At 37.1% G+C, this 17,087-nt stretch overlaps 1 protein-coding gene across 1 annotated transcript; it reads right to left on the bottom strand.

Moving 5' to 3' along the window:
- Positions 1 to 613: 613 nt before the first annotated feature.
- On the bottom strand, positions 614 to 1,906 carry LOC132305223 (F-box protein CPR1-like). The gene has a single exon (XM_059802897.1). The coding sequence runs from the start codon at positions 1,904 to 1,906 to the stop codon at positions 614 to 616; it is 1,293 nt and encodes a 430-aa protein (XP_059658880.1).
- Positions 1,907 to 17,087: the final 15,181 nt, after the last annotated feature.

Below are 17,087 nucleotides of genomic sequence, written 5' to 3'. Positions count from 1 at the left end.
ATTATGACTGCCAACTAGTACATTTTTTGCCAGGAGAATGATCTGCGACCTAGAATGAAAACATTACCATTTAATACTTTCTCCTGCGAAAAACAAACAAACAAACACATCCGAATGGAGTCAAATCTAAAAGCATGTTTCTTACATATCATCACAGGACAAGAAAATAGACAATTTCGATTTTTTTCCTCACTAGATAAGAATAACCATGGTTGGGAACTATCAATGTCAAAATATCAAGATGCTGAACAAAAAAAAAAAAACTTTGAACCATTATTTAGACAACAGAATAAACACAAATTCCTAGTGTGCCTCACAAATCACAATGTCATTACTGCAAATTATAAAAAAAAAATGCCCAATGAAACATAAAGCTAACCCAAAACTTGCCATTTCTCTGCTAATTCCTGAGATCTCTATCATTCAAGCAAAGCTACGTATAGAGCTACATGCGTCGGTAATAAAAATCTATTAGGACTTCTATTATTTTTCAAAGAAAAATTGTATATATTTCTCTTTATAAATAATATTGAACACAACTATAAATAGACAAGAATTAACTAAGAAATTGAAGAAAAGCTAAAAAAAATTAGATATTATTTGATTGACCTCCTCACAATTCTTTTTTCCTCTTTCTTTTTACTTGAGGTGTACGAATGGGCAAAACTAAACTATCCACATATAAAAGCACTCTCGGAGAATATGATTTTGTTTTCCCAATTCTCCTGCACTCCTTTATCTTGGGATTATAGGTGACTATACTTCTTCCATTTATAACACAACCATCAGTTATCATCACAATTTCACCATTTTTGGTAGCATACAATGGCGCCAATGGTGCCATGCAACATAAATATCCTGTTCCTAGCCAACGCGGGATGACGACGAACTTAGTCCAGGAATTCTTCTCACCATATTGCTTCATTGTCCATACCACAATATGTTTTTTGTCCAAGGTATTACAATATAAACTGAGGCATCCTTTCATAACCGTCAAACTAAATACATCTCCTTCTTTTATGTATTTTGGTGGTGGCATCTCCTTGAACTTGTCATCGGCCGTATCAAAGTAAACAATCAAACATGTTCTAGCGGAATCATGCTCATATTGGGGTATATGAGTGTCTGAATTGTGAAGATAGAGTTGACCAACCAAAGCTGAGTAATAATTACCATTGTCATCACCACTATCAATATTATCTGATGAACCCGAAGAGGAAACACTAGAACAGTTGTCGGAAGAAGGGTATCGCCTCACGTTGGCAACTGTGGGTGTTAAAGCAACCCAGTGTGACACACCATTAGCAATGAACATATCACCGCAAAAACACAAATAAGGGAATTGCCTAGGCTCTGACCAGCATTGACCTCTGAAACTAAAAACCACAAACAATTCCTCATCTGTCGAGATAAATATGACCTTGTAATCATCCATGGAAGAATCATAGCAAAGTCCCCGTGGTACATAACTGTTATATATATGAGGTGGAGAAGAGAACTTTTTATGTGCTCTGATGGATGGATTCCACAATACATACATATTGTCTTTTTCAACATGCAAAAGTACTAAACCATTACAAGAACACATCATTCTCGCAATCCAATACTTCCTACAAGGAAAGGATACTTGTTCACCCTCACAACTTTCATTGGCTATGGAGTAGAGATCAATATGGTAGTGGGCCGAGTCAAGGAGTTTTTTACGGTCCAACCTAATTGATTCATTGAGATGTGATTTTGCAAATTTGGGATCTGAGATTACACCACGCCATGATTTACAAACGCACCTGAATCGAACCAGAGACTTGACAGGTAGTTTCGAGAGTATGTTGTATATGACTTCACATGGAAGATTTGATGTGTCACCTTCAATTGCTGGCTTTCTTTGTTTTCTCTTCCTTCCCATTCTCTAGCAGCTTTATCTGGCTCTTCTAGATCAATTAATGGCGGCAGAAGGATTTATGCATAACGGGTTTTTGGAAGGGTTATGGGTTTTTAGGCTTATATATTACCTTCGGAAAACACCATAGTTACCAAATATATATATATATATATATATGGAAATTAAAATTTTCAAAGAATAAAAAAAATAAAAATATATATTATTTTTAATTAATTTTTTTTCAAGATTTTAATTCCGGGTAACTGCCTTTTTTCTTTCGTAGTTCTTATATAGAAGAAATTAATAATATTAGTTTGGAAAGCTTAAAATAAGGTGGTTATGTTGTTGTACTAGGAAAGGAAAAAAGTGGTTATATGGAAATTTAGTCAATGTACGCGGTACTAGGAAGGAAATTTGCTTGAATTTTCTCGTAACTCTTACTACTACATTATAAATAACTTTCCATATATCAGGAAAACCTTCTCAGAACCGTGAGGCAATTACATTCCAACTCAAAATTGCGATGAAATCTCCTTTTCAGGTAAAACTATGTTATTACAAAGATACACCCATCCGTGTTGGATTGCAATTTTTAAGAGCACGTGTAGATAAAAACTGAATTTATAATTTTAATTAAATTATTTATATAAATAAATAATTAATAATTTTTATTTTTTCAATGAGGTGCTGAATTGAGAAATCAAACAGGCCCTAATTAAATTAATATTAAAAAATTAATTATTTAGTTCAAAAATAATTCTTAATAGTATATTAGTAGTTTTTTTATTTTTTATTTACTTATTTATTTTTATCATGAAAACGATAACATATATCATTTCAAAGGCACAAAGGCCAAGCCAACGGCAGTACAGAGGCAAAAAGCCAAGGCAGAAAAGACATACAAATCATGAAGCAAAGCAAGAAAATGAAGACGTACAGGTTCCAGATCTATGGAGAAAATAGAGCCTAAAACTTTGCAACGGAACCACCATAGGAGAAACGCAACAAACTGGAGTGACCCAAAGGTCAAGCCATCATCAAGGCAACAGCTCCAAAACTACAGCCACAAGGCACTCCGATATCCAAGAAAACCCCGCACAAGATCAAATCAAGGAGAAAAATATCAAATCTAGGCGAGAGAAAACCAAAACCAACGTAGACTGAAGATCAAGTCAGAGAAAACAACAGATCAGTCCATGTGATCCGAAAACGAACCAACATGAACAGATCTAGCTGAACAAAACAAAAACGGTGTAAAAAAAAACACACACAGAGCGCACTTATTGAAACGCGCCTAATTTATTACAGCCGTGAGAGGCAACTATCATCTCCCCACTCCCATAGAAGGGAACAGGGAGGCACAAAGTGAAGAAGATGAAGGGGGTTAGAGAGAGAAAGTTAAAGAGAGGTGGGAGAGAAAATTAAAGAAGTTGTATTGAGTATAAATGTAATTACAAGGTGGGCTATAGGAGCCAAAATAGAGCCTAACAGTGACAAGCCCGACCTAAAGGGATAGACCCGATCCAAACAAAAACAAACATCCCTAGATTGACAAACAACCCTTCGCTCGGAGTGAGTCAAACAGCCATTAATAACAAATTTCTCTATTAACAGTGAATATGCCATCATCCAGTGGTTATCGAAAGGAGCTCATGTAAGAACTAAAGTGATGTCATCCGACGATTGAGGAGGTGGTTGAGTGCAGCCTCCCCCAATTAGCAAGCAAGGATCGTGAAGAATCACAGTCCTTAAGAACTCTGGTGGAGAGCTTTGATGAGATTGAAGAAGTAACTAATATGATCGAGAACTATGTTCTTCGAAGATGTTTTACCCCTAAATAACAGATCATTCCTTTCCTTCCACAAGTGGCTCACTGTAGAGGCCAGGACCATTTTGCATATAAAAAATTAGGGTTTTTTGGATTTCCAATGGTGGCTGGCCTAATCGATGATCCCGCTCTAGCTTGTGATGCCTGTAATCTGTAATATCCCGTATTTTTTCGACCATTTTTTTATATTTATTATTTTTGGGCATCGATTTGCGTGTCATATGGGTTCTCAAGGTCAATTAGGACATTTCTTTGAATTTAAAACTCTTAGAAATGCATTTAAGTACGTTTCACCATTTTTTTTTGGGTCCAGAAGGACCCGTGTAACCATGAGTCCAGGTTTTCACAGTCAGAAAATTTTCCACTTTATTGCATGTCATTATCATTATTATTGGTGCATATTATATATAGATATATATATATATATTTGTTGATGGTATGGTTGTAGTTACATTTATGTATTAAGGGCATTTTAGTAACTTTGACTAGGGGAGTGGGGACCACCAATTGATCACATGTGTATGTAAATGTCTAGAATGTAGATTTTTTTTGCTCATCTTCATCTCTCACTAGGGGTACACACAGTTCGGTACGGTTCTGACAAGAACCGGAACCGAAACCGTTCATAATGGTTCTTTAAAAATAGAACCAGAACTGTGTGTGCATGGAACCGAACAGAACCGAATCATGAATAATGGTTCAGTTCCCATTCTGGATACTAAAGAGTAGATGAGAGGATGAGGAGTGAGGACTAAAGATGAATGACTAGTGATAAGATGAGAGGATGGGGAGTAAGGGCTGAAGAGAAGATAAGAGGATGAGGAGATGGTGTGTAGGCGATAACCGCGATACAGAAGAAAATGTGAAAGGATGAAGAGTGAGGACTGAAGATGAATGACTAGTGAGAAGATGATAGGATGAGGAGTGAGGACTGATGAGGACGAGGACTGTAGATGAGAGGAGGCGAGGGCGATGAGGAAGCCACTTGAGAGTTTAAACTTGAGATGAAGGGAGGCAAGAGTTAGGTTTAGGTTTAGAACTTTAGATGAGTTTTTGTTTTTGTGGTTTAGTGTAGACCACGTGTTACTGACTTACTGCACTCATGTATGAGTGTATGATATATTGGTATGAATGAGTTTAGTAAGTATGTAATTAAAAATATATATAATTAAATATATAATCATATATATATATATATATATATATATATATACGGTTCAGGTTCCTAACAGTTCCTACCGGAACTAGAACCTGAACCGTAAGCCCACGGTTCTTATTTTCATAACCAGGATTAGAACAGTGAGAACTGGAACCAAAGCCATGGTTTGGTTCGGTTCGGTTCCACGATTTTTTTGTTCACCCTTTCTCTCACATCCAACCTAATCTCTCTCTCTTTCTACATTCTCTTCCTCTTTCCTTTTCTTTACATGTTCATTAGGCCTGATCACGGTTCGGATCGATTCGGTTTGGGGATAAAGATCAAGTTGAACTGGTCCCCACAGATTGGTGAAAATTGAAACTAAACCGATCCGTGGGGGCCTTCAATCCGAACCAAACTGATATGTTACTTCACGGATCGGATCGGATTGGTTTCCACGGATTAGGCTGATTGGGCTTTTTAAACAGCCCAATAGATTATGGCCCATTAACAGCCTGATACAACTACATTTGGCTTATTTCAAGTGAGTATTCTAAAATAGATTTCTGAATTTAAATAATGCAATACACAAGAATGTAATTGTTATTGTTCACATTTCATTCTCTTTAATTTTCAAGAATATAGTTCCAGATCTGACACCAAATTCGCCAATAGCAAATGAAATTCAACATATGTAACACACACACACACACACACATATATGTATATACATATATAAATATATGTATATATATTACCTGATAGAAGAACGGCCATCATGAATTGACGATGGGATCGAATTGTCGGAGAGAGGAATGGCGGTGAGAAAAACAACGATGCCTTCGCTGCCGCTAGAGAGAAGGAAAGCATTGCCGACTTCTCTGAAAGAATCTCGTTCATAAATGTGGACAGAGGCATGAGTTGATCCAATGGCTGATATTAAGAGGGTAACACTGATAGTGAAGAAAGCTGGAGTAACTGTGAAACCCATGTCCTAGACCTAGAGAGAGAAAGTAGAAAGAAAGAGAGGGGATTTGCAAATTTGATGGAGTTTTACAGGGAGTGGGAAAGTGAGCTCCGAGCTAAATGCCAATGAGAGAGGTTATGGACTTGAAGTAGCATGTAATGCCAGAGGTTGAAGAGAGAAGACTGGAGAGAAAAGGCTGAGGGAGGGGCGTTTGTAATGAAATGAGATGAGAGTAATGAATTATTTGGGAGATAGGAAAGTAATAAGTATATTTAATATTGTGTATGTGTGTGTATATATATATATATAATATATTAATATATTATTTAGGGAACGGTTTGGTTCTGATTGGTTAACGGTTTGGTTCAGTAACGGTTCGGTTCGGTTTTTTTAGGGTCCAATCTGTTAACCGAACCGTGAATACCGGATTGCAAATTTTCCAAACCATCACCGAACCATGAGATCTGAAAACTAAACCGAACCACACGGATCATATTGGTTCGGATCGGATTGACTGATTATTTGCTTACCCCTAATGTTCATGTATAAAACCTTAGATCTAGCAGAATTTGGCCAAGAGAATGAAGGAAAAGTTGTTCTACTTTTCAAGAGCATCATTTTGGTACCAATATTGTGTAGATTTGGAGCTTGGTTAGGGTCTCGTCTAGTATCATGCTCGCACTCATGTATACGCAAGGGTTGCACACGGGCACGCGGCGTGACAACTGACAACCGATCGTAGAGTGCTACGACTGATCGCTTAAAACTAAACTTTTTATGCTACAGTGAGATGGACTTTAAATAAATTTTACATAGAGGATGACCAATCGTAGAGTTCCTATGACCAATCGTCGAGCCAGAAAAATGCTTATTTACTATTTTTTTGTTATGGTTCATCATCTTAAATGAAAGGTGGTCATTTTAGACCATTGTTATTCTGTCCCAACTCACATACATGAATAATGGAATACACTAAGGAAGTAACATACATATAACAAAATGGATTACAATTACATCATTTATAGCCTAAAAATACATAAGTTCATCCATGAACTATCAAATTTACAAAGACGAAACCTAATCATATATACAACACTTATATTACAAAACAACTACAATAGTTACATCTTGATTTCAAAGTCACCACTCTACACTAGTATCAATGCCAAAAATGGTTTTCAAGGTCATTACACCTTCGCTTACACTTGTTGCGGTACTTCATCCACTACTTCCCTTCTGGTTCCTGAAAAATGTTAATAAGGGTTAAGCAAGACGGGTTGAACAAGACGGCTTAGTAGGAAAGGCCTAAAACACACACTTTAAGCTTCCGTGAGCTTAACACCCAATGAAAGGGTTAAGAACAAATTAGGGGTCATGCTTTGAGGGGAAAACATAAGACATGGGTAATATATAATTCCATAGCAACCAACACACAAACGACTAGGTATTGAATGTCAACGATAATGAGCCATGCAATGAATGCAATCCTAACTCCAACCCAAACTCACACAATTCATAGCAAAAATCGCTAACTAACTTTACCAAGACGAAGGTGACTAACTATCCCAAGCCTCTCACCGATGACCATTTGGAGCCTTGTTAGTTCAACTGTACACATCTTACCTGACAGGTTCTCCCTATAGGTTAAGTTAGCCCCCGGATTCGCAACTTTCGGCCATTTTTTCTTAAAATCCTTTTTCATAACTTTTGAAAATCATGTCATTTCTTTGACCAACCGAACTCAATGCCAACACCAATACCAAAACCAATGTCAATGCCAATGCTAATGGTTAAAAATGGATGTTTTCATCATTTCATTGTATATGAATACTCATTGGAAACCAAGAAATCATGGCATTTGTACCTAAACTAACACATACTTTCATGGAGGTATTTTATCATACACTTACTAGACAAGCTGGAAAGATACCATACTAGGACAACAATAACATGGTCAACACATTTTGCATAAATAATAATACAATAGTCAAATATATGCTTCCAATTAAATATATAATCACATAAAAGGGCAATTAAGCAAGTAATTAAATGGCAAGAACCACAACTTTGTCAATGTGTAGCATAGAATTTACAACACAAACCAAAAAATTAAAACAAGTGCCTCAAAATTTGCATACAAATATAATCATATATGAATTGAAAATCAAATAAACTCGCGAGGAGGAAAAATTATGTAGGTTAGACACCCCTACCTCAAAATAAAGCAAACCCTAATCATGCTCCCATGATGAAAGTGCTCAAATGGCCTCAAAAATTACATCAACATGTAGAGCTTGAAGAGTACTCCAACTTTTTCTACTGGAGCTTCCCCAAACTCTAACCCATGCTTCCACCCCAACACTCCAAGGTGCTCCAATCTTTACAAATTTGGTATCAAAAGATAGCTCTTGTCTTGCTCTTTCATTTCTCTAACTACAACTCTCTCAAAATCTCACTCTAAGGTGATGGAATCAAGGGATGGAGCTTGTGGGTTTGAGTAAAAATGAAAGGAAAAGAGAAGCTAGAGAGAAGGATTCAGTGGAGGAGAGGATAAATGGCTCCAAAAAAAATCAGATTTTTGTCTCCAAAATACCACTTTAGTCAAATGGTGGTCCCCACAAGTCATGCCAAAGTTACTTTTTTGCCCTCCTAATGTAATCACTTTCGCATCCGTACAGACTCATTTGCCACATATGTACACATATAATTAAACAATAACAAAAATGATAAATCAAAATCAAAATCAAAATCAAAAATTTTCCTAAGCGTGAAAATTTGGTCTTGGGCCCACACAAGATCTTCCGGTCCAAAAATCTAAAAATGACTTAATTATTCGTATACATTCTAAGAGTTCTAATCTCAAATAAATGTCCTAATTAACCTCTGGAACACACATGACACGCAAAATGAGGCTCGAAGATAATAAATATAAAAATATAAAAATGCAAAAAATTTCAAAAAAATCTTAGACAATACAACCTAGTGGTGAATGAGAACGCTAATTTTAAGCCACTTACCTTAATAAAAATGCTCAATAATTATACATAGATAGATTTAAGAATAAATAAATCAAAATTCATACTATACATAACATGTGAAATATATATATATATATTAAAAAATATATAATACAAGTTAAAAGGACAATAAGATTATTAATTAATCAAAAGTATTAAAAAAAAAAAAGAAAAAAAAAAACCCCTTGTTTGGAGTTCTCCATTTTTATTTATATATTAAATATTATTGTTTCACTACAATAATGTAAACCTTGCACGAATGGTTAGTCATTTTTACTTTTTGAATCTTGCCAAGCTTCGGTCCATAGTTTTAGATATAAAACCAGCTTCTGCAAACTCAGCTTTCATGGCGATCGAGTCCATAATCTATTTCCCTCTCCCTAAGTCCACTCCAATCTCACAACAGCAGCAACCATACCCCTTTTCCTCATAATTTTTTGCATTTTCACATTCAATCCCACGAAATTTAAGGATCCCTTCTAGTGGGTTGAGGTAATAATTAACTTTTTCGATCTCTAAATTATGCTCATACTTAAAAGTGCCAAATTAAGTTTTTTATTTTTATTTTTATATGAAGATACATACCACCATTATTGATGTTATCTAAAGTTGGCTCAGCTAGAATTTCAGTTAATAATACTGTCAAAGCACTTGCCATCAGAATGTACAAACACATGGAAATCAAAAGCATGCTTTAACAAAACAAAAGTAAATGGTTTTTTCTATTAATTTGCACAGGTCTTTTGTAGCAATGATCAATCAATCACTGCGGGTAATTGGCTCCCAAAAAAACACACAACAAAGTGTAGTATAGTTCTCTAGTAAACTGTTCACTTCATTTTTTATTTTGTGCCTGTGAAAATTTCGCACTCTTTAATTGATAAATTTATTATTATTAGTTAGTTGTCTTATGCACACTGCACATGCGCACAATTAGTTATTGGTGGTGATAAAAATTTATAGTTATTAGTTAGTTGTCTTAAGCACACAGCACATGTGCACAATTATTTATTAGTGGTAATAGATTTATACTTATTAATTAGTTGTCTTATGAACACTATACAGGGGCACAATTATTTGTTGGTGGTGATAAGTTTATAGTTATCAGTTAGTTGTCTTAGGCACAATGCACATGAACACAATTATATTAGTTATAGAATTTGAAAACATCGTGTTAAAATTTCACGCTCTTATAATTCTTTTTTCCTTGTGTGAAACTCAAGGGCCTCACATTTGAAAGTTCGCCTAGGGCCTCTCGAAATATTTGGAATCTCAGGGCCGGCCCTGATCATTACAATAATCCATAGAAACTCAAACTCAACATTACGTTCCAAAAAAAAATAACATTTCCCACAATCTATTTCACCATAATCTAGTTAACAGAACACGAAAAAGACAGGCCACTTTCCTACTCGAACCTATTTTTTTGGAGTTATCGAATAATCACTTGTGTTTTTGTGGGATAAACATTACCAAGCAATAGATCACGAATATAGTGGCACTTCTCTTCAGACAAAAAAGTTGTATTTTCTTTCTTCCATTTCCTAAATACTTTTTGAACCAGGCATCGAGAACCATTCGCTCGAGCGCGACACCATTTTTGAGCAAACAAATAGCAAAATCAATGTGATTACAAGTTCCACAAAATGCACCAATTTCAATTTCTTTGAGTTGAGTGTGCATGTAACCAGGAACCTCCTCCACTCTTGTTTGATTAAAAAATGGAATTGGCATCTACAAATTTCAAACATCAAATATGCTTTAAGAATGCAAATTCAAATGGGTATTCCACAATCAGCTAAACATTAAAATTAATTGTAATACCCCTGATTTTAAAACGATAGTCTCGGTATTTTTTTTAAAAAATTATTTTAATTGCATTTAATTATTTAGTTGATTTCTTGGCTAATTGTTTACTTGTTTAATTGATTTAATTATTTGTTAAATGTGTTAATTGATTTAATTGTTTAAATGAAATTGTGTGTGATGATGTGTATTTATTTAGGAATTTAAATATATATATATATATATATAAGGAAAGTCATATATATTTATATATTACATATAAAAAGGATTACACATAGATTATACGTACCATATATTTTAGTTACCTTTTTAGTATTTAGATTTTATTTTATTTTTATTATTAGTTTGGCTTGGATTGGGAAAAGGATTAGTGTTATTTTATTTGACTATAAATATATAATTATAGGGTTGTGACAGAGGTTAGAAAATATATTACGTACTATATTTTAGAGAGAGAAAGAAGGAAGAGGAAGGAAGAGAAAAGGAAGAAGGAGGTTAGGGTTTTTATCTAATCCCTAAAGGCAAGTTCTTTTCTAACTCTTCTCCTTTGATTCGTACCCTATGCATGCTCGATTAATTCTAGATTATTTAAATAAATTGATTAGATTACTTTGGAAGCTACAGTTCGTGTGTTTTAGTAATGAATTTGGGATGAATTTAACTCTTTACGGAACTGGGTATGGTTTGTTGGTGGTGTCATTATTAGTATTTTTTTTAAACATGAATTTGTTTGCATGAATCAGTTTATTACATCTAAAATGAAATTAGATTCTTTTCTTGATTTCTTTCATAAACTTTACATGCGGAACGAAAGAAAAAAAAAAAAAAAAAACAATGGCTTAAAAGAATGAATCAGTTTGTTACCACAAATAGAATTCGTTTTGCATAAACTAAGCACGCCGAACGAGAAGGAAGGGATATGAAGTCAAAGGCTTTAAATAATGATGCAGCAGTTTACTTTTCTAATTTAAATTTCCTTCTCTTATAATGATGCATCAGTGTGCTTTCTAGTGTAAATTTCGTTCTCCTCTAAATGACGCGTGAGGTTGCTTTGTAAATTTAAATTTCGTTTTCTTTTAATAATGCATTAGCTTGTTAATTTTAATTGAAATTTAATTTTTGGTTAGGTGGGTAGGAATAAATCTTGTATTCATGGAAAATAATAATAATAATTAGTTATGCATTAAACAGTTTTTAAATATATATATATATATATATATATATTTATTAATGTTATAATATTAAATTAATATATTTTTGATTGATGAATCTGAATTAAATATTTATTTAATTTAATTAGATTCATTAAGAGTTGGAATGCATGTTTTAAGTGTACATGCTAAGTATGGAATTTAATTAATTTTAGAAAGGATAAATTAATTAAATATTGTTGGATTAAATTAGTTTAATCAATTGTTTAGATTTAAATTAATTTAATGAGTACATGGGGATGTACAATTTAATTGAGATGCATGTTAAATTCTTGTGATGTAAATTAAATGCATGCTAATTAGAATTGATATTTTTGCTGAAATAAATGCAAAGGACGTGTATAAGATTTATATCATATTTATTTGGTTTATTAGATGTAAAAATATATATATATTTACATTATCCTTGGGTTGGAAACTGTTATTTGGATATGTTATGGATTAATGCACCATTATGGGATAGGGGCATATTAGGGACGGATTAACTTACGAGTTAAGTCCTACCTATTTTTAATAAGGGAACGGATTAACCATAGTGTTAAGTCCTACTTATTCGTGTCAGGTCAACGGAATAGTTGGATGACATAGTATTGAAATAATAATTGGATAGATTATTTTTGATGGTTGGATAGGACGGATTTTAAATATATAATTATACACCATGATATGAGCTTGAGTCTCAGGATCAGTGGTTAGGGTGCGTATATTGCCAGGGATGTGTAGCTAGATATAGCGTAGTTGTGTACCCTGGTAGGTCTAGGTACTCATGCCCACTATATGTGCGTTTTGCATGTTGCCTACTATTCAGGTTGAGACAACTCTATAGTCTAGTGAGGTTCCTTTAGTGTGTGTATATATCTATATATGGACTATTTAGTTATTGTTGAATTAATTAGGATGTGTACGTGTATCGGGTCTCTGTTTGGGATGTAGTAGATTAGAACTTGTATGTGGGCCTGACCCACCATTATTTTTCAGGTGTTCGTCAGTTCCAGTCTTAGAGATTGTTCGTGCCGAGCAGAGACAGCCATTCATTCTTCTGACTCTACGTAGGACTCTTCTTCATTAGTAACTTATTATTTTTTCGATTCAGTTATGTCAGTTAGGATATTATTAGGGGTCCACAGTATGGATTCCCGAGTTGTAGTTTAATTAATTACTGGTATCAGAAGATTGGAGAATTTTATTATGGAATTTTAATCATTATTTATTTGAGGATTTTTAAATAAGAATTTATTATTTAGTTTTCCTTTCAGCTTATCTGTTTATTTTTAATTCATCTTGTATTCCAATGCTTGTTTAAATATTAATTGTTTGATATCCCTTGTATTCTGTGCTCGGACTTGATCACCCGTGGCTCTAGAATCGAGGGGTATCACAGTTGGTATTAGAGCACTCCAGGTTCAAGTGTCTCTAGGGATCTATCGTTTTAAGACTTCCGCGTAGCGTATTCTTTTATTTAGAGCCTAAGATTAGGATTCGTTGTATTCTTTACGGTTCGGTTAAATCGTACTAATGTCTGTCTTTCTATGTTAACAGAATGGTTAACGCTAGAAGAAGATGGGACAATCAGAGAAACAGGCAACGAAGGGAGGCGGCTCGTAGGCAGCGTCAGGAGGATGAGGGTCAGTTCTATGAGGAGCATGAGGAAGTTCAGCAGACTCGGGATCAGGGAGGAGATCCAGAGTTTCCTCCTCACATCAATGACCTTATTGCTCGGGCTATAGAAGCAGGGGTAACCGCTGCACTTCGGAATCAGCCTCAAGTACAGCCGGCACCGTTACCGGCACCGGTTGTTCGGATTGATACTTGGGAGAAGGCTAGGAGTTCTTTCACAAAGGGGAGCCCACCTGAGTTCACAGGCTCCACCGATGCGAGAGCAGCTCATCAGTGGAAACAGGACATCGAGCGACATCTTCGCTTGGTTCAGTGCACGGAGGTTCAGAAGCAGTTGCTTGCTACTTTCAAGCTAGTTGGGGATGCACTACAGTGGTGGGAGTCAGTTACCACCGCAGCGGAGAGGATGGCATTGACTTACGATCAGTTCAGTGCACGCTTTGATGAAAAGTATTTCCCTTATGCAATCAGGGCAGCCATGAAGACTGAGTTTCTTAATCTGCAGCAGGGGAACATGACAGTAGCGGAGTATGAGCAGCAGTTCACACGCTTGTCTCTCTTTGCACCGGAGGAGGTGGATACAGAGGAGAAGAAGCGCAACAATTTCGTCAAGGGACTGATGTGGTCTATCAAGAGAGCTATTACGGGTAGTCCAGCCTATACTACTTATGCTCAGGTGGTAGACGCCGCTCTATAGCAGTATCAGTTGACCGTGGATTTTAGACAGGCCAAGGGTGAGAAGCGGGGTGATCGAGACTCTGCTAATCAGTCAGCTGAGAAAGGGAATGGGAACGGACACCGACAGAATGACAAGGGCAAATTCCAGGGACATCAGCCTTGGAAGAAGCACAAGGGTGGTTCAGATGCTCAGCAGAATGGGGCACCTATTCAGAGGCAGCAGAATGGGGGACCACAGGCAGGACAGGGTCAGCCACAGGCTAACCGACAGAGGAGGCCATTTGGTACTTTCCAGGGTAGTTGCTATACTTGTGGAGAGTATGGTCACACTTCCAGGCAGTGTCCTACAGTAAGACAGGGACAGAGACAGGGACAACATGTGCAGCAGGGGCAGAGGGCACCAGTGCCTTTACCAGCTCCACAGGTTTCACGGATTCAGGGACAGACATATCCAGCTTTACCAGCGCCGCCGCAGCCTCAGGGACAGGCATCGCAGCAGTTACATTATGGCAGGGTGTACAACCTCATGCCACAGGATGTTCGGGCACCTCAGGCTATTGAGGGTAAGTTTCCTATTCATGGTTTACATGGACGTGTTTTATTTGATACTGGTGCTACACACTCATTTGTAGCTAGGACTTTTGTTGCTTTATCTGGGATGAGGACGAGGGTATGCACTAAACCTCAAGGTATTTCTACACCATTGGGCGATACAGCCATTTTATATGAGAGTGATGGGCCTGTGACACTAGATATTGGTAGACTCAGATTTCTAGCCAATCTATTGGTCCTGGACATGCACACTTATGACGTGATACTTGGGATGGATTGGTTATCGCATTACCATGCCCAAGTTAATTGTTATGATAGATCAGTTATTTTCACTATACCTGGTCAGGACATGTACGTCGTCGCTATGCCGCGTTCTAAGGGGATCACTAGCACCTATTTGTTTCATATGGAGGAGGAAATGGATGAGGGGACTACTGTATTATTGGATAGCATACCAATTGTACAGGATTACCCGGATGTATTTCAGGAGATTCCAGGGTTGCCGCCTAGTCGCGAGATCGACTTTGTGATAGACTTAGCTCCAGGCACTACGCCTATTGCTAGGGCACCATATAGGATGGCACCAGTGGAGATGCGCGAGCTGAGGGATCAGATTTAGTAGCTACTCAGCCAGGGTTTCATTCGCAGGAGTACTTCACCCTGGGGAGCATCGGTTTTATTTGTGAAGAAGAAGGATGGTTCGCTTCGCTTGTGTATAGATTACAGGGAGTTGAACAAGGTTACTATTCGTAACAAGTATCCTTTGCCCAGGATTGATGACTTGTTTGATCAGTTGAAGGGAGCTACTTATTTCTCTAAGATTGATCTGCGGTCTGGATATCATCAACTTCGGGTTCGGGAGCAGGATGTCCCGAGGACAGCGTTTCTCACTAGATATGGATCTTATGAGTTTCGGGTGATGCCATTCGGGTTGACTAATGCACCAGCGGTTTTCATGGATTTAATGAATAGAGTCTTCAGAGCTTACTTGGATCAATTTGTCATTGTCTTCATAGATGACATTTTGATTTACTCGAGGTCAGAGGACGATCATGCTAGATATCTTCGGATAATCTTACAGACGCTTCGTGAGCATCAGTTGTATGCCAAGTTTGAGAAGTGTGAATTTTGGCAGCGGGAAGTGAAATTTCTGGGTCACGTGGTGTCAGAAAGGGGAATAGCGGTGGATCCAGCCAAGGTTTCAGCGGTGGTTGAGTGGGGACAGCCTACATCACCTACCGAGATTCGGAGTTTTCTCGGTTTGGCAGGTTATTATAGAAGGTTCATCCAGGGGTTCTCAAAGATAGCGGGACCACTCACTCATCTGACTAAGAAGGGTGTACGGTTCGTGTGGGATGAACATTGTCAAAAAGCTTTTGATGAACTGAAGACTAAGTTGACTTCTGCACCGGTTTTGTCTACCCCACAGAGCGGGATTGAGTATCTTGTCTACACAGATGCTTCTTTGCAGGGTCTGGGATGTGTCTTGATGCAGGAGGAGCGACCAATTTCGTATGGATCTCGGAAACTTAAGCCTCATGAGCTTAATTATCCAACACATGATTTGGAGTTGGCAGCGGTGGTCTTTGCTTTACGTATTTGGAGGCATTATCTGTTGGGTGAATCCTTCAGATTATTTAGTGATCACAAGAGTCTGCAGTACTTGTTCACTCAGCGAGAGCTGAATATGAGACAGCACCGATGGTTGGAGTTTGTGAAAGACTATCATTTCTCTATCCAGTATCATCCAGGGAAAGCGAATGTGGTGGCAGATGCACCCAGTCGTCGACCTGTTGGTAGTCTTTCCACTCTGTTCATTACTGAGTGGAATGCGTTGAAGAGGGTGGATGAATTGTCGGATACTTTCTTGGCTTGCATGGTAGTTGCACCTTCTATCATTCACAAAGTTTTGAAGGCACAACTCACGGATCAGCAGTGCATTGATAAAGTTGCAGAGATAGCTTCCGGAGAGGTTCCATTCTACTATGTTGGGGCTGATGGAGGTTTGAGGTACAAGGGACGGTTAGTGGTACCTTCTGCTGATGAGTTGAGGAAGGATGTGATGACTGAGACTCACCACTCTGAGTTTTCGGTTCATCCTGGAGGTGACAAAATGTATCAGGATATGAAGCGGCAGTTTTGGTGGGCAGGTATGAAGAGGGACATTGCTCTATTTGTCTCACGATGTAGTACTTGTCAGATGGTCAAGATTGATCATCAGAGGCCGCCAGGAGCTCTACAGCCACTGCCGATACCGGAGTGGAAATGGGAGAGCATTTCTATGGATTTTGTAGAGGGATTACCTAACTCGTTTAAGAATCACAATTCCATTTGGGTCATCGTTGATAGGTTGACTAAATCTGCTCATTTCTTGCCTATTCGCACTGATTA

The sequence above is a fragment of the Cornus florida genome, unplaced genomic scaffold, assembly GCF_030987335.1.
Source record: "Cornus florida cultivar Cherokee Brave unplaced genomic scaffold, ASM3098733v1 CherokeeBrave_3.0.0_Hap2_Chr04, whole genome shotgun sequence".
Lineage (NCBI taxonomy): Eukaryota > Viridiplantae > Streptophyta > Magnoliopsida > Cornales > Cornaceae > Cornus > Cornus florida.
The sequence above is the reverse complement of the archived record's forward strand: the minus strand, read 5'-3'. Positions and strand labels throughout refer to the sequence as shown.

What these genes read in the sequence shown, in the direction of transcription:
- LOC132305223 (XM_059802897.1), bottom strand. Translation starts at nt 1,906, where the DNA reads ATGGGAAGGAAGAGAAAACAAAGAAAGCCAGCAATTGAAGGTGACACA.